The 19,218-nt window shown below is 38.7% G+C and overlaps 1 protein-coding gene and 1 long non-coding RNA gene across 2 annotated transcripts in view; one reads left to right on the forward strand and one right to left on the reverse strand.

Annotated features, from left to right (window-relative positions):
* Nucleotides 1-4,570: 4,570 nt before the first annotated feature.
* Nucleotides 4,571-7,025, reverse strand: LOC146698123 (uncharacterized). The gene is made up of 3 exons (XR_014922883.1): nucleotides 6,976-7,025; nucleotides 4,989-5,283; nucleotides 4,571-4,817 (listed from the first exon to the last, which is right to left on the reverse strand). It is a non-coding gene; the product is annotated as an uncharacterized LOC146698123 (long non-coding RNA).
* Nucleotides 7,026-16,849: 9,824 nt separating this feature from the next.
* Nucleotides 16,850-19,218, forward strand: part of LOC146698124 (collagen alpha-1(XIV) chain-like) — a 160,274-nt gene continuing 157,905 nt past the window's right edge. The window contains exon 1 of the mRNA XM_085473125.1: nucleotides 16,850-18,750. Coding sequence (XP_085329251.1) covers nucleotides 18,657-18,750 — 94 coding nt within the window. The 5' untranslated portion in view covers nucleotides 16,850-18,656. The remainder of the gene's footprint in view (nucleotides 18,751-19,218) is intronic.

The following is a 19,218-nucleotide window of genomic DNA, read 5'->3' on the forward strand; positions in this document are numbered from 1 at the left end:
ACTTAGTAATTCTTCTTTTGTGCATCTGGAAAGTGATCTGTGATTTTCTTCTGTAGATAATGTTTGATGCAGTTTCATTGGACAGAAGCAGATGACAGTTTGATTTGGAGGAGAAGAAAGTTTCAAGAGTGTTAAATCTTGAAGGGGTTGTGCCAGGTTGGCTTATATGAGTTTGCTGACTGTTAACCGAAAGCGTTTGCCTTAAGACCTGAGTTTGCTGCCAATAAGAGATGGTGGTCACTTTGTTCCTCCTCTTTTCCCCCCTCTCATTCTCTTCTCTGTTCAGTCATTTGCAACTTTGCAAGGTGGTTGCTCCAAGTCACCACAGCTTCAGTTTTAGTGACAATCAGTGTTGTATAGATAACAAATGCACAGTCATTTGATCTGACAGAACGTACATCACCGCTGTCTTCGTTTTTGTGCCGTTGCCGGTTCTATACTTCAACTTTAATGTGTAATAAGATCAATGGGGATTCTTGGCTATGAGAGGTTACACATTTTCAGCACAGCTGTTTGTTCTTTTTTTCTGCTATCCGAGATTGAATGTTTGTTATCAGAACAACAAAAGCTGACAGTAGCAGTCTGTTTTTCACAAAAAAGCTAAATCTCATTGTAAGTTCGAATGTATTAAAGAGCTGATCAAGTGTCAAATAAATAAACTGATTTCACAAATTCATTGTGCTTGTGGTTTCATCCTCAGGACTGTCTGAACCTCTTCATGCACTTAGTATGACTAAATTTCACCTTTTTGATAAGGATAAAGATAGTTATTTTAAAATATATAAATTAAAGTTGAAAATAAAAAAAAAATAACTATTGTGTATAAAATAAATATATATATACACAATAACAGCAGCTGTACAAGTAATTACATTCTGTATTTCTTTGTCACACTTCGCCTGGTTTTCCTTCATACCTCAGATGTATCAGTTGTACAATGATCACCAATTTTTTTCCCTGGAGTCAGCACACACAATGCCCTATTGCAGTACATGGTTCCCAACCTTTCTGTGTAAACAGTTAAAGAAAGAAATACTGAAGAAAGTGTTTGTTTTGGCTAAAATAATAAATACAAAAAAGCCTTTAGGTTCGGTCTTTTATCAGTTTGGTCAAATTTGTCAATACCACCCATCTGATGAAGGTTTAGTACAAATGTTTTCTGAGACTGGGATGTCTACATGGTAGATCAACATCAACGTTTGTTTGCTACCTTCAAAAGGTGCAATGTTTACAATACAATACCTGAAGTTATCTCTTGACTGTCACTGGCAAATACACGCTTAGCAGTGATGTGTTAAAACTGACACATCATGTGTTAGATTTTAACACATGTGCTGTATCTGCTCAGGGACAACACATGATGTGTCAATTTTAACACAAAATAATGTGTCTGCTCCTTTAACACATCTTCTGTTAAAGTAAGTCAACACACAGATGTGTTATTTTGACACAAAGATGTGTTAAAATGTGTTTTGTTAGTAAAACATGTAAATTTTATTTTTTTTAAGAAATGAGAAAAAGATGTGTATATATAGTATACATTTATTGATCCATTTTATACTTGGCGCATTATTATTTATTACAAACAGAATAAACGACAGTTTTCAGAATCTTTTAAATTTAAATCTATTAAAGTCAATTTTAACCAAGCCTATATTACTAAATTTATATGTCAAAACAATTTCTATTCGACAGACTCGAACAAAATTAATATGTGACTAACGTTCTAGCTCTCTAGATTATTAAAACGTCAAAAGAAAAACCTTTGAAATAGTGCAATTATCATATATATTCTGAAATAATCATGTCCAGACAATACATGAATGCAGTTTTTTTAAAGGTAACAGTTGTCATCGTCAACAAATTGTCAACATTCAACAAATATGCAGCTGTGTGCAAACAAAAAAACATTATAACATCCAAGTTATACAATTTTGTACCTTGGGTTCAAATACAACTTAATGGTATCAAAGCTTGTCATTACATATATATATATATATATATATATAATGTGAACCTGATCCACAGCACACGTCAGTCCATCATTCAGAGGAATAATCTGGACTGAAACTGTCGAACCTCTTTGTAGTGTATGCCATTGTGCATTTGACCCAGACAGCCTCCTTTCATCAGGCAGTCCTGTTCGAAGCTCATCTCACTCTAAAGAAGTAGGTTACAAGTGTGGGGACCACACAACAAACAAGGAGGTGAACAGATACAAAGCACGGCATTCAAATGAGACTAATTTAATTTTTTTACATTGCAATTTAAATGACACCAGTGGAATGATTATAACATTTATAATAAATAAGTTAGCTGAGTTTTTTTCTGGTAGCTTACACATGATTATACACCCTGCCCTCTTCTTTGTGGCAGTGTATAAAACTGGTAAATTTTAGCCCTTGCCTTGCTCCTTAGTTGACCCAAGGAAAGATTTTTCTCTTTCTGTATCAACAGAACCAGATCCTTATATACAGATTGCTGAACTGAGGAAGAAAAAAAAAAGTATATATATATATATATATATATATATTAGAGCTGGGCGAAATGAGATTTTTTCATATCACGATATGTTTTTTTCATTTCAGGCGATAACGATATCTATCACGATATAAGCCAAATAACTATATTTGTAAGATTTAAATGTGCCGTTGCTCACAAGTAAAATGTGAAATAATCAGCAGCTTGTTTTTATTTAAATATTTATTTCCCATAATAAGTTCAACAGGGTAGATGTACTTAAGGAACATGAGACTTTTTCAGATAAATAAAGGCAAATATGGCAAACTACACAAAAGGCAGCCGCTAAAGCGTTTAAGTTTCAAAATAGAACAAACAAAACAGACTAAATTGTCAATTCCACTTAGAAACAAAATATTAATTCTAAAAATAAATCTTAGTTTGTTTTACAGAAGAACAGACAAAACTAACTTTTGTCAATATCAAATAAACTGAGAACTAAAAGGAAATTCTCAATCTCTCCTTGTTGTATAGCTTAGCTTTTCAAACAGTTTTAACAGTTACTTTAGTCTGACAAAAGCCGAATGACGAATTAACGCTTCCAGTCAGAGACTGAGGCTACGTCCACACGTACACGGGTATTTTTGAAAACGGAGATTTTCCGTTTTCATTTTAAAAAATAATCCCGTCCACACATAAAGGCAGAAATGAAGGAAAACGCTGCTATGAACATGCCAAAGCAGCAGGTGGCGCTAGATTCCTAACCGTGCAGAAATGTTGGCCAATCAGAAGTCTAGAAGCCTCGGTGGGAAAAAGTAAACAAAGCTGGGGCATAGAAGCAGAACCGAGTCGTATGTGTGGAGGGACAGTAACTGTGTGTGTGTGTGTGTAAGCATTTAAACACTGCAGAGAGTAGAATTAACAGTAACAGTATTGTAGAAATTCATTTCACCGAAACAATAACGTGGCGCACAGTGTGACGCATGCACCAGTTTATTGTATTTCCAGACTTGCTTTCGGCACAATTGACAGTGCACGCTACTCTGTTTTTTTTGTCAGACTTGAAATAGCCGAAATACCTTCACACTACGGAACTTCTTTGGCTCTTCCGTTTGACAATCTCTCCGGCATTGGAACCATCATCTGTTTTCTCTTCGGTCACGCTCGGTTGATTTTTCTAGTCGGCACACTCATTTCCTCCATTACGCGCTGCCTGCTTCCCAAACAAACACACGTGCGGCTTGGCACTTGTGCTGTACGTAACAAGTCACGCGACGTGACGCTGCGGCTGTGATTGGTTCGGCTCTGCGCTACTTAGTTTGGATTGGCTGACCTTTTTTTTATTTTTATTTTTTTATTTTTTATTTTATTTTAAGAGGACAAGAGCGGCGAGGTCTATCGCGATAGCTTAATTTCTCTATCGAGTAAAAGTTATATCGCGATACATATCGTTATATCGCCCAGCTCTAATATATATATATATCAAAAGTCAAAGTCAACTTTATTTGTCGATTCTGCCACATGTACAGGACATACAGAGAATAGAAATTGCGTTACTCTCAATCCCTAGATAAATAGCAAATGAACATTTAAATATATTTAAATATAAAAGTGATTAAAAATGCAAGTAAAATAATTAAAAAGTAAAAATTTAAATAAATACAATTTTACATATAACAAGAAATCTATACAATATACAATATAATGGGTAAGTGACATTGAGTGTAAACCAGGCAGAGTAGTGCAAATAGGCAAATAGTGCAAATGGAGATTTAGTAATGTACGGTAAGAGAAAGTGTAACAACAAAGTCTTATGAGGTAATGGCAGTCCAATGCTCCACAAAGTGACTGGTAACTGGTGCAGGCCAGTGAGTGAGTCAGAGAGTGTGTGTGTTTGTGTGTGTGTGACAGAGTTCAGTGAGACCGTGGAGGAGAGAGGGGAGAGGGGGCAGAATCGGGAGGGAGTTAAGCTTCCTGACAGCCTGATGGGTGAAGCTGTCCTTCAGCCTGCTGGTCCTGTATATATATATATATATATATATATATATATATATATATATATATATATATATACATATATATATACATATATATATATATATATACACACACACACATATATATATAAATGTATGAAGGCGATAAAGTGATACATATGTTGAACCTGTGAACACAGACTCTCTACATGATGGACACGTCAGTCCGTCATTCAGAGGAAAGGTTACTTTGTCATTCTTAGCAACAATGACGTACTGCCTGGTTGCACTCTTTAGATCACCGATGCATATCAACTGGGGTTGGTGTGTTGTGGATGATGCTTCAGGATCACTGCAAAGTGATGCAATACTTGTTCCAGGCTTGGAGACAGGGAAGATAAAGATAGATTTTTAGAGAGACTAAAATAAATTCTGAATAATAATTAAATTGATTTCATCCTTGTAGTTGCTACTTGGCAAATAAATCTGATCCTGACTAATTGTTAATAACAGTTGAAACACATTTTATGACTTAGGAAGCGCGAAGTGTACCTGATTTTGACTAGTCTCCCCAAGAGAGGTTTCCATCTGTGGTCCTCTGGCTGACAGGAAGATATGGAATCTATCAAAGTCCTTAATGTCTACCTCACTGTCAACGTCAATAAATTCCATGAAATCAGTGTTATACTTCAGCAACCTATCAAGCACACAGCCCACGTGCTGAGCTTGGTTTTGAACAATGATATCTTTGTCACTGCTGACATGAAGAATTGTTTTTACAAATTTCTTTCTCATCTTTAAAAGTGGTTACAAGGACTTTGACAGATTCTAAGTTGTCATTTGTGTGCTGAAAAAAAAGAAACACATGGCTAAATAGGTGAGATAACTTGAATAGTCATGACATACAATCCTGCTGCAAAGCTGTTGTTGTTTTCTTAATAACACTGACTATTACTTGCTCAGACATTTTGCATAAAAAAGAAACAATATCAGAGCATGTTTCCAGCAATAAGCCTTATAAAATCATTATTTCTGTGATATGAGGTATATATAACATGAGATATATTTCATGTTAAACAATGATAAGTAATTCTAAGAGATACTTATCACAACACTGCTAACTGCTAACTTAACCCTTTAAAGCCGGTCGGAGTGGACACGCTCCATTTTGCCTAACTATTTTAAAATCCCGGTAGCTCTGCAACCACGTAAGCTAACGCAATAAATTTTTTTGCATATGAAACCGGAGGAGTTGTACTTACATCTTATGCCATCAGCTTGTCCTCGGTCACAGTTTCCTTCCACATATAGCTTTGCAAAAATTGCATAAAAAGCACTTGCAGCAACAAAAACATAATATTCCAGAAACACAGCTGTTCGTAACACTTCCTACGTCCATCAGCGTGAACTGTCGCATGTCCGCCATGACCTGGCTGAAACCGGAAGTGACGTCATTTTGCGGAAATGTAGTTTTTTACCATCAAGGCCTCATGAGCCTATACTGGTGTTTTTAAAAGTTATGTTTGACTTTATGACTGTCTGTGTCATTTCTGGGATGCTTAGGACTCATATTGCACTGCTGGAAATAGTTTATTTTGATGCATATGCTGTTATTTTGCAAATTTGCATTATAATATTTATTTTCGTTTTTCCTGCAGTATATGAAAATTGGTGTATTTCAAAAATAAAACTATGAAGACACTCGAAATAAGTTTCCTGTGGTGGGAAACTAGTTTGTGCAACTTTTTTGTATTTACAGTTTTGAGGGATAAGCCTCTTAAATTTCTCTAACTAGAAATATATGTTAAAAAAACAAAAACAATTTTCAATTTTTTTGTAGTTTATTGCACGTTTTTGCAATTTATGTAAGTACTATGTACTTAATGCATACATATTATTAAAATTTGGGCTATAATGGTTGTATTGATGTATAGCAACTTGAAATGCTCCCAAAAATGTAAAAATATAATATAAGCTCTGGCGGACTTGGTTCTATGGTAGGTCTTAAAGGGTTAAGTGTGACAACAGATGGCAGATGGGCGACAGCAAACTAAAGTTACTTAGTCTTTATTCCTATTCCGTGCTAGTAAACACATGGTCGTGGTGATAACTACATTTGCTATATTCAGAGCTAACATTTGTCATTTTACACAACTCCGCTATGGTTAAGTACTGACTTGCTCATAGACACCACAATGACTGTCGGAGCCACTAGCTCAACTACAACACTGGTACTAAGAGCCATTTCTGAATACTGAAAACTGAATTTTAGGTAATACATAAAAATGCTGCCAAAACAGTTTAACTCTACCGAAGTATGGCACTAAAGCCAAGAACTAATGCTAAAATTAAGAGAAGGATATGTCAGCAATGACTGTTACCTTAAGGTTAGCTAGGTATAGTTAAGCAGTAATTAACAGCGCTTTAACTCAAAACTCCTAAATAACTCCTATATTTTATAAAAATTCAAAGCTTCACATTCTTCCAGAAAGCTGACATATTTTCAATGCATTAAGATAAACTGATAAATGATACTTACTGTAAGGTCTGACAACACACCAGGCGATGCACCCTCCATCTTTGTTTCTTTTGTTTCAGTGGCGCGAAAAGATAGGTATGTCCTGTTGCTGGGCAGAATTTAATTCAGTTTTCAGCATGTGCATTCTTTCTTACTTCATTTTCTGCTTTCACTTCAATTTTATTGCCTTAGGTCACATGTGAAAGGTCAAAATTCAGCCTGTTTTCTGTGTGTATACTTAAGGTTATAGTACAGCCAGGGCCAGTAATTGGTATGCCATACATATTGAGAAATAAAAGATGAATCTTCTTTCAGAATTTTAGTACACCATACACACCTTGGTCCATCTAACATCATAAAATAAAATAAGTTTAAGGTCCTGTTGTTGTTATCTGAAAATAACACACAAAATGTGCAACACATCAAGTGTGTTAAGCTTTTTACACATCTTTTCAAAGTTTACACATTTTCTTACACGTGTTATGTACAATTCACACAAAATGTGTTTATAGTGTAACAACACATTTTTGTTTTGCCATTTTTAATACATCCTTTCTAAGAGTGTACCATCCATATTCTAATGATTAAAACTAGATTAAACTAAGAGTAAACAGTTTAGACTACAATAGCTAATCTGAAACAAGCAAATCTAATCTTTAATCCAACTAAACCTATTTTAGCTGCACTAACAGAGGCTACCAGCAGGGGGTAATATCATACCACACTATTCAGCATACACGTCGTCATGCTCCTGATTGTGTTTATTAATTTTTGGGGATGTTCATGGATTTCGAAAAGAAGGAAATAACTTTATTATTTGCAGAGCAATTTTTACAACTTTGTCAATTGTGTGAACGCAGGGGGCGGAGACAAACAGTATTTGGATGATTTCTACTCATTCCTCTTTCACATTTCTTATTCATCTTGCTCAATTTAAATAACATGCAAATAAAAGAGCAAAAAAACAAAACAAAAACCCAACCCCCAAACCTCTGCTCTTATTTTATTATAAGTATATAAATTTATCTGAAAGGGTTTTGTTCTGGATCCTAAGTCAGACTCATGGTATCCCATCAACAATCAATCCTTAGAACAGTCTGCAGTTTTTCTCCATCACATAACACCCTCATTTCTAATCTGGCTAACAACTACGGCTTCTTTCACTTACCCACCCATTTATTCATCTGCCCCTTTTATACACGTCCATTGATTCGCTCGGCATCCAGCCTTCACACTTCCACCATCCATTCATCTTTGCATCTAATCTTCTGACTGTGTGTCTGTTTGTCTGTGTATCTGGTCAGTAAACAGAGTGATACATACACAGGAAATTAAAAGCCATGTCACAGAAACCTAAGAACCCACTGGACTTATTTTTACTCCGGGGATGAGACAAAAAGAATGAGATCAGAGTAAGAACATTTAGAGTCGATCTGAAGCAGTCGACTTTTACAAACTGCAGTGATTGTATAAGTTTCTATTTTGGGAGAAATGTGTGGCAAATAGGAGTGATGTTTTTGGAGGGGAGGTGAACATTTTTATTGGCAGATTATGTTCTGTTCATGAGGCCTTGGAGAATAATGTGTTGACACAACGTGACATCGATTGTGGATGCAGGATCACAGTCGTACTGCCAAAGTTGGGAGTCCAGCTGGGGCCAACACACAAAAAAATGTATGTCCTCTGAGATCCTGAGATTAACGTATTCACTCTGTGGTATAAATTACTTTATAAGATCACATTCAGGCTTGAAAAGCCCAGTTGGTCCAATTAAAGTAACACCGGTAGACCAGAAGAGCCAAAATCGAATCATTAATACATATAAAAAAACTCTCTTGTGACAGTTACAGCATCCAAAATAGGAAAGTTAAGTAGAAATAGGAAGCATATTGAAAGCTGCGGGGCTGGTTTTAAAGATATTTCTTTTCAGACTGTATTTTTTATAACACTGTGTCCTTGATTATGAGTAAAAGTGATGAAAATCCTGCAAGGGCCAAAACTGGGTTTATGAAAAAATGAATTGAATGAAGTGTTGAGATTGTTTGTTGCACCAGAAGCGTTTTCTTACTTTGTTCTAGGATTTAAATGGTCAGAAATTTACTCTTTCAGTTTTTTACATATTAGGACATAAACATATGTCTAGTAGTTATCAGGATTTAAAGTTGTGTAAAAACAGCCTCAGACGAACACAACATATGATATGTTACACCCTGTCAATATTTATTTAGCAAAAACTGAACCAAAAGTAGTGTGTGAAACACCAAGTATGCACCATAATCTGGTAGTTTGTAGAACCACTGTTAGCACCAATAATGTGAAGTAATCGTTTTCTGTTTGACTTTATCAGCCTGTGAAGCAGCTATAGAGAAATATTGGCCCACTCTTTTTTACAACATTGCCTCAGTTCTTTGAGGTTTGTAGGCTTTCATTTATTCACAGCCCTCTTAAGGTCACAGGATTTCAATCAGGTTTAGGACTTTAGGCCATTTCAAAACCTTGATTATTACCTTTTTTTAGCTATTCTGTTGTAGATTTGCTTAATGACATTAACGATGATGGCAATGCGTTTGGCCTAATTGTCCTGTTGCATTAACCAGTTTCAGCCAAGCTTTAATTGTTCAACAGATGACCTCACATTATTTTGGTATATAGGGGAGGTTTTGATTCACTCGGTGAGTGCAAAGTGCCCAGGTCCTGTGATTTAAAAAATAAAGCCCAAATCATCACCCCTCCACCACCGTGCTGACTGTTAGTATGAGGTGTTTGGTTTTTGCCAAAGATGTCACTGTGCAGTGATTCCAAACATCTCCACTTTGGTGTCATCCCTCCAAAGGACATGGCTGCAGATGTCTTGGAGTTTGTTTAGATGCAACTTTGGAAACCTAAGCTTTGCTGACATGTTTTCTTCAGAGCGAAGAGGCTTTTTCCTGGAAGCTCTTCCAAATAAGACATGCTTGTTCAGTCTCTTTCAAATTGTCAAAATGTACCGGCATGAACTTTAATATTTTACATGTTAAGTGGCCTGTAGAGGCTGAGATGTGGCTTCTGGTATTTTGCTGTTTCTCGGGGCTTAAGTTCAGTGCTGATGTGTTTCCACTTTGGCACTGTGTTAGCACACATGAATGCTCCACAACAGCTAACTGCCAAAACTTCAGGTTTTATTTTGTTCTGTTTTTCTTAGAGGTGTTCAAACATGCCATGTGTCGTTGTTAATTTCAGGTTAAAAAACTCCTTTTAAGATTATTTGTATTGTGTCCTGATTCATATAAGGTTAGAATTTAAAGAGGTTGTACTAATTTTTCTTTTACCATGACTGTACTAATTGTACCTATGTGTATCAAGTTATTCGTTGTACATTTATCACCCCTGCTTTCAATACATTAATGCATACAAAATACCTTGAAATAAAAAATATATCCAAGAATATAAAAACATCTAGTAAATAATTTATTTCCTCAAAATTAACCATAAGTATTTGCTGTGTAGTGTTTTTCTAGTATTTTTATTGTATGTTTTTTGCTTTCTGAGAGTGGAAATAATGAAGCAGAAAAATTAATTGGAACAGTTTAATTAGCTTTTTGACACAGAGCGCCAAAGAGTGTGAGTACTGCCTTAATTAAATAAAGGTTATCTGTGTTATAGTGTGAGAAATAAGGAGCCTTTGAATATTACTTAGAAAGGAAAGAAAAGAGGAGAAGAAAAAAAACCCCAATGCTTCAGTGGTTGCTCAGGTTAATGAGCAGAATGGCTTTCAGGCATGACTACAGTGTTTTCAAGTGAATTGTCTCCTGTCCTCCACTTCTCTTCTCACAGGATGAGCTCAGGACAAGTCACAGCAAGCAGAACTGGTAGCTGCCTGCCAAATGCTTCTTGGGCTGTGGCTGCAAGCTCTGTGAATTTGGCTAGCAACTCTGGCAAGAAGTCACCTTTGGCTCACACAGAATTTCCTATTTCAAACGTATTTTAACAACTTAATGGTGGAGAAGTGAAATCAATATATGTGACACTGTTTTTAATTGCTACGATTGACTATAAATACAGATTCTTTTTCTTGTGAAATTGCAACATGCAGTGTATTAATATCAGTCTGTGTTGTTTTTCCATTTCTGGAATTGGACATTCAAAGAACCTAAGCATCTGCAGCCACACTAGAAGTTCTTTTGGGCTGTTTGATGATGCACAGTGAGGATAGTGAATATCATCATTATTAACTAGCACTTAGCATGCGCTAGGACTTGACTTTATGCTAATTGCTACCATGGCTAAAGCTTTGAACTGAGGAGCTCTGGTGAATGTGCATGCATGAGATACCTCAGCTCATAAGCACTCAAACAGCCACCTTTGCCCAGAGTTTTCAAATAAATAACTTTAAGAGTTAATGACCTCTATCTCTGAGCTGCACCATGAAGTGCTGCTTTGTGACCTTAAGAGCTGTCGGGTTAGCGGCACTGAGAATGGCAGGCTTGGTAGCAGTTGACAAGATTGCTAACAACTGTGGCTAGTGGACTAATCAGTAGGCTGTGGTCACTTCTGTCTCCTGCTGCCCTCATATTAACCTGCTGCTTGTCATTAACACAGCGCTCAAGAGCAATGTGTGTGTCCGGCATTCACACGTCTGCGTGTGCGCAAGCTTGGCCTTGAATGTGTCAGCTCTATTTGAACTTGTCCTGGTGTTTAGCTTAAGCCTATAAGACTAACAAATTAGGCTCTTCTGCTGGTTTAAATGCAGCTTTGTGTGTGTGTGTGTGTGTGTGTGTGTGTGTGTGTGTGTGTGTGTGTGTGTGTGTGTGTGTGTGTGTGATACAATGAGTTGTTTTGTCTCACTGGGGTAGAGAACAAAGACTCAATGCCTCAGGTTATCTCTGCATCTTAAACATGTCAACCAGCGGGCTTCAGGTGTGTGTTTGTGTGAAATGGAAAGAGAGCACTAAGTGGAGGAAGTGGTTGTTTAAATTTGAGAATGAATGTTGTTGAAATTATGCATTGTGCGAGCGTGTGACCTGACATGCAGAATCTAATGAGCATTACTTCTTGTTGCAGCTTTTGAACTGCAAAAAGGTTGTGCTTTTATTTAGGGATGTTTTCAAGAAACCAGCTTTTTCTTCTTTCTTTCTTTTTTTGTTTTTGTTTTTGTAAAGAAGGGCGTGAGTAAATTCGTGGCTCTCATACTCACTGCTGATTGATGCCACACAATGAACATTCGTCTTTCACACACGTCGAGCTTTAAACATGTGCTGATTCACGCAAATGAGGGGGTTCGTGTTTCCTGGGGAAAATCCTCCACAGCACTGGAAGCGAGGTTTTCTCTGTTTGTCTAAACAACAATGGCAGCTTGCTCCTAATAATTACAGTAAGATAAAGGAACTGCGAAAGACCGTGGTGTACTTTGATCAGTTTTTATTACAATACGTTGACCAGGTGTAAACAGGAGGTCTTAAACACCAGCCGAGTGACCAAAGGAATCGTCAAAAGAAAACAGCTGTTATGGGGATTACAAACCTTGGAGGTTAAGTGTGCCTTATGAACACTTTTATTTTATAAAAGAAACTGTTTTTAGTGTGAATAACACTATGACATATTACATCTCTCACATACCATCTGAATGCACTTATTATTTGTGTATAATGTTTCATGTATAAAATGTTTCATTATATTTATATAATGAAACATTTCTTGCAGTGCTGCAGTCTCCCAGGCTCTGTCCTTATCACAAGGTAGAGTACATGCAGTTTTTACAGATATCAATAGCTGTTTTGTGACTTTAAAAACTTTATGAAGCATCACAGTTGGACCATATGGCACCGAGCTAAATGACCTGCAGATCAACTTCACCACGTGAGTGATTTATTTATTCAACAAAGCCCCAGTCGGGATGGACAGTGATGGCGGAGGAGACAGAAGGAGGATGAAAAGATCAGTAAGGGAGGTGAAAAGGGAGGAAAAAATGGAAAGGACAATGAGGGAGGCAAAAAAAAGGAGATGATAAAAAGGTGAATAAAGAGAGGACATCAAGAGGGGTGAATAGGAGGAAAGGGACCTGCGGTGAGGACAGTGCTGTGGTTCATACATCGGGTCCGTTGGCCTGTAAGTCAGTAGAGCAGAGCTGTCAGTCAGATCCCACTAAGGACTCAGAATATAAAGTGACATCAATAAGGATTACACATCACAGCCAAGCTGGATTTATCTGGTTTTAGTGCCTCTTTATCTGGTAAATAAACCAGTTTGTCAAATTCCTTTTCCATGCTAAATTATTCACAAGAGTAACAGAGACATGGTGAATGGACTGGTTGTTGTATAGTGTTTTTTAACTCAGCTTGAGTAACCACAGTGGTTTATACTACAATCCTCATTCACACACAGGTTCATGCAAGCACTTTTTCCCCTTAAGCATATATATATATAATGAATATATTGTGGAATTTTTAGTTATAGAAATACCACTGATTTATTATGCTTATGTCTTAACCTCAATCCCTGAATATGACAGCAGACACTGTGGCGCAGTGTCTACACGCGCTGCATTTATCTGCTGTGTGGTCTTCTACAAACAGAAAACATGAAGGGAGAGGGGACAGCAGAAGGACAGGAAGGAAGGACGGGAGAGAGGGATGTGGACGCAGAATCCTTATCCACCTGATTATAGTGTTTATGACATCTGGACAGTACTTTGGCGCTAAAACGTGCATGTCTGTGCTAAGAGTATTTATGTGCCCCAGGGACACACCTGGAGTGTAGCTGTTCAGCGTTTCAACTCAGCCACTGGCACATTTCACCTGTCTCAGTTTCCCATGACTCCCATTCTTCCGCCCTCAGGGCAAATTTCCTCAGTTTCTTCAAGAGCAGCAGAGCTGAGTGCATAAACAGGATTTCAAAGTGCGCTCAAGTCTTTCTCTCAGCCTGATGGAGGAACCCGTGGTGCTGGCTAATCCATTATAATGCTCATTTAGTTTGAAAGAATAGTTTGTTGAAGAACACAAAATGTTCTCATCATATAATGCTGTTTTGCCAGGTGCTGCTAATTCTCACTTTTGAGCTGAGTGCCTTTACTTTCACTCACTGATTAGGTCTAGGCCCTGAAAACTGTTTGGTTAGGTTTTGGTAAAGGTCATGGTTTCAGGAAACATCCTGAACCCTGCAAAATGACAGGTGGGGATGACTACTCCGTCTTACTTTTGCCATAATCCTGTGCATCATGCTCAAAGGACACCTTGAATGCATAAATGTTGATAAATGTGACCCACCACAGACTTTGACAAAACAACATTAGTCAGCAACATTAGTCGTGCATCAATATTCACATTTCGCAGCAAGAAAGTCGAAACTAAAGGATTCATTTCAAAATGTCACCTAATTGTGTCACATTTTGGACAGCATTGTGTAAACTGGCAAAAAATTTGCAGTCATCTATCTGAAACCAGGTTTTTCAAGTGCTTGAGAGTCTGCATCAAGCACCATAGGCTGTATATAAAAGGAATGTATGTAGGTGTGAAGATGTCACCCACTGGACACAGCATGTCTTTTATCCTGTCTTCCTTCTCTCACCCCAACCGGTCGCAGCAGATGGCCGCCCCTCCCTGAGCCTGGTTCTGCCGGAGGTTTCTTCCTGTTAAAAGGGAGTTTTTCCTTCCCACTGTCGCCAAAGTGCTTGCTCATAGGGGGTCATATGATTGTTGGGTTTTTCTCTGTATCTATGAAGCGCCTTGAGGCGACTTTTGTTGTGATTTGGCGCTATATAAATAAAATTGAATTGAATTGAATTGGATTTAGACGCTGCACTCTGAAGCCTCTGTTTTTGACCACAGCGATGCTGGTTCACTGGACCATAGATGTTACCATAGATGGACTACATGTCCAGGGCTGGTTAGGGCTTTTTCCCTCATGTTTTCTTTCTCTCTCTTAACTATCCACTCTTCTCCTTTCCCCTGCGTGCCCTCAGGTGGAGTTGGGAAGCCCCACCCTGCAAGTGAAGCCTGTTGCCTTTCCACTCTGCACCTGTGTGCTGTCAGCTCATTACCTTCCTATACTTAAGGACCAGCTCGAGCCCACTCTGGTAATCAGGCTCTCTGATGTTTGTTGAAGCTCCCTGTGAATTCTCCTCACAAATGCCTCATTCCCCTCTGCTTCCTAATGACTCTCAGTTGGCTGAAGGAGCTCTTTCACCAGAAATCGTCTGCTATCCCGAGCTGGTTAGTTTCTGTGAAAGGATTAATCTAGTTAAAGCTCACCTGTCCGCCTTCCACTGCCTTACCTTCTAGAAAACCCCAGCCTGCAACTCTGTCCTGAACACTGGAACAAGAATTTTTTTAAAGCGCTCCCATTCAGTGAACTGTTACTCACCAGTGATTTCCCCGCTTCACACTCTTTCCCTGCTGTTAAATAAACGTAAAAAAACAAAACAACAACAACTGTATGAAACAAGAGGGTGTAGTGCTGTGCTATCTGCTAAGCTGGAAGGCCAGTCATAAACCATACAGTTGGAATTCACAGAATCGCTACAAATTAGTAATTAGTAATTAGTTCCAAGTAACAGGCTAAAATACTTGAATTGCACTCAACAAAACTGAAGCACAAACTTCTTGGAAGGTCAGTACCTTACAGTAAACCATAATATTAGTCATATGGCTTAACTAATGCTTCAAATGGCACCAACAGTTCATAGTTGAGAGTTCAGACATTGGCTCTCTTCCACAGCATGTCTATTGTCCTGTCTTCCTCCCCTCACCGCCCCTCCTGAGCCTGGTTCTGCCAGAGGTTTCTTCTTGTTAAAAGGGAGTTTTTCCCTCCAATTGTCACCAAGAGCTTGCTCAAAGGGGGTTATCTGACTGCTGGAACTTTTCTCTGTATGATAATTTGTATGATTGTAGGGTGTTTACCTTGGTGCTATAAAATAAAATAAAATTGAACTGAATTGAATTTATAGAGGCCAAAACTATTTTTGTACCATGCTTGTAAACTTGCTTGAAATAAATAACACTAGGGGGTTTAACATGGAAGTCTATAGAGAATGACTTTTGTAGTCGGCCTCAAGTGGCCATCAGAGGAACTACAAGATTTGACATTTCAAAGTTGGATCCAATTTTGGACAACTAATCCCAATAGCTAGCTGACTGAATAATAATACATTACAAACTTGAAATTAAGCCAACACCCAGAGGTTTGAGAGACGCCGTCTTAGGTTAGGAACAATTAAGAATCTTATAATTAGATTAAGCCAACATTGTGCACTTATTTGTTTGAAAATGTTTTGTACTAGATACAAATTTCTGACACAGAAGAACTTGAGCTCATATTTGAATTTGAATTTCAAAATATTTCGTTTTATTTCAGGCAGAAGTTTAATTGAATTGGGTAAATTGCGGAGACAGGATTGTTCTACCGGGGAACAGAAAAACAGTCATGAAAGATTTCAAGTGATTTCCAAGCTTTTTTCATAAACCCAGAGCTGAACATTTAGGCTTATGGATGCAATAAAGTGAAACTGTGAAGCTAAAATGTTCCATATGGTTCCTGTCAGATTCTTTCTTTTAAACTCCAGTTTTGAGCTGAGGTGAAAACCTGTGTCATTGTGCCTTCAACATCAAAGCTGGCAGCGCAGCAGGGCATGGCCAGACACCTGCTCTGAGCGCACAGAGCCTTTTTCAGAAAGAAGAAGAAAAAAGACCGCGCACATACAATAACCGTGTGGGTCCTTTAAAGCCGCAGATTACAGATACGTCCTCCACGACAAGTCCCGTCGTGACCGCGGAGGCGCACATAAGGGACCCTGAGGAAGCCAATTTGAAACCTGCAGGTTGGCAGCGGAGTATTTTGCGCAGCGCCACTGGTTCGCTCCTCTCTCTCTCTCTCTCTCTCTCTCTCTCTCTCTCTTTCTCTCTGTGAGATGAATCCGGGTGAAGGAAAGGGTTGGGACAGGGAGGAATAGCCGGAGGGAGGGATGGCTGAATAACGAGGAGAGAAACACCCACTCCGGACTGAACGAACTGTATCCGGAGAGAAGGAGTGAGAGAAAGGAAGAGGGGAAGAAAGAGTGAGAAGAAAGAGGAACCCTTTTGGGAGGCAGAAGCAGGAGCGGTCTTTGGTATTCACAGGATTTCCTTTGGGGGATAAAAGGACGCTTTGAATTGATGACTGGAGAGGTATGAAAGGCGATTTCATTCATTGTGCGGGCAACTGAGTCGGTCTCAGGTGTGCTGCTGGCGCTGGAGTATTTCGGCCAAATCGGTTCATTTGAATAGGTCTGATAGTTTGAGAGAAATCTGCCTGAGAAACTTAAATTAAATCACTCTGGAGCACTTCAACATGATCACCGGGGGACGCATTCATGCTGCGGTCATGAAATTAAACTTGCAGGCTTGAGAGCAGGTGGAAAATAGACAAGTAATTTAGCGTATGTTTAAAAAAATCTCTTAAGCTAAGGAAAATTTCACCTACGAAACAATCAGTTTGTATTTTACTCCTGATGTGTTAAAATTATTTACTCTTAACTGATCCGCGTGTCTTTCTCGGTCTTTCTTATTATATTTAGTATTTTTCTAAAAACCAAAAAAAAAAAAAAAAAAAAAAAAAAATTAAAGGAAAAATGGCTAGATTTTATTGAAGTTGACGCCTTTTCTCTGGTCTTCATTAAGCAATTAAAGCAGTAAACCGGTTGCAAATTTTCCCCTCGAATTAAAAGACGGATTATCGTCATCATCGATGCAATCCGGAGACAAGGGAAACTTTGGTCCCTATTTAAAGGTTTGCTGTTAGGACCACGGGAGGACCGTTTACGTTCCCTCTGAGTCTAATCATCTTACTTTAGCAGCCCCGATGAAGTTTTTGTGTGTGTAAAATGTTGCATTGTCAGTGTGTGTGAAAGATTTATTACAAATGAAGTAGTTTCACTTTTCCATCCCTCTCCATAAGTATGAAAAACTAGGACAAATAATCCCCCATTCTTGTGTATTCTTATTAATTCTGCTTTTTCACAACGTCTGAATGAAAGACCTGCTGCTCATTCAACACCACAGAACGATCGATCGTCATCAAAGGACTTTTTTCTTCTTTCACATGTCCATGCGGCGACAGGTGTGACTGTAGTGAGGTGGGTCTAAAAGAGAAAATCAGAAGGTATCTGTGTGTCCATCAGTGCTCATACTAAAGAGTGGCAGAGAGGTGGGAGAGGAGGCGAGGGGTTAGGGGTAATGTGGAGGAGAGAGAACAAAAAAGTGAGGGGTGAAAGGAGGAGATGAGATACGGAAGAAGTGTTTGCTCTTTTGGTTGAACAATGGCTTTGTGAAATGTTCCCTCTCTGGACTGTCAATCAAACTGACTGTCACTCTGTCTGACCTCTTCTCTTCTCTTCTCTTCTCTTCTCTTCTCTTCTCTTCTCTTCTCTTCTCTTCTCTTCTCTTCTCTTCTCTTCTCTTCTCTTCTCTTCTCTTCTCTTCAACAAAGTGCTCCACTGTTTTGCGTCTGGCTCGTTTTGTGTAGGCGGGAGGCTCAGCTGCAGCTCTGTGGTCAGTGTAGACTGTGAAGCTTCTGCTCTGTAACTGTTAAAAAAGTTGATATTAAACAAAATAACTGATTCTAGATCAGTGAACTGAAGCATTGAGTCGCCCCGCAGCCGAGTGACATTCATGCAGTTAAATCTCCGCTCTTGTTTCTTTCTTTCTTGCTGATCTGTTTTCTGTCCTTGCAGGTCTAGACTGCTGGTTTTGAGGATGTTGTCAATGGGGCAGATCAGTTGGTGTTTGTGGGCTCCACTGGTGTTACTGGCCCTTGTTTCCTATTACCCCAGTAAGGCACAGGGTCAAGGTAAGTGGTTTTCCTCTTCTCCAATTCCCCTTGCTGTCTCATTTCTCTTATCCCCCCGATCAGGTCACCCCATCCAATCCCCTTACTCTTACCTGTTTGAACTCCACTATATCCACATACCCCCCCCCCCCCCCCTCTCTGCTTTCTCATCCTCCGCCTTTCTTCCCTCATCACCCCCTTCATCATCTCGCTGTTTGGCGTGCAGGCTCAGTCCAATCACATCATGCTCTAGTTCATATCACCTTCATATCATCATGCCGACTTACCCTGGCAGCATGGCAACAATTGCCACCCCGTTGCTGATGCTGCCGCGCTTCAGAGAGGCTTTAATAAAAGCGTAATAGTGCGCTTCACGCTGGGATGATTTGCTGCACAATGTGCTGCTCAGTATATAACACTCCAGTGTGCTTTGCAATTATCTTCACCTCAGCAAACCTGAGTTTCATCAAAATGTGCATTGTTGTCTGA

Source organism: Copadichromis virginalis, linkage group LG11 (assembly GCF_057382275.1).
Source record: "Copadichromis virginalis isolate Kocher_CV1m ecotype Utaka linkage group LG11, C_Virginalis_male_GT1.1, whole genome shotgun sequence".
In the NCBI taxonomy this organism is placed as follows: Eukaryota; Metazoa; Chordata; class Actinopteri; order Cichliformes; family Cichlidae; genus Copadichromis; species Copadichromis virginalis.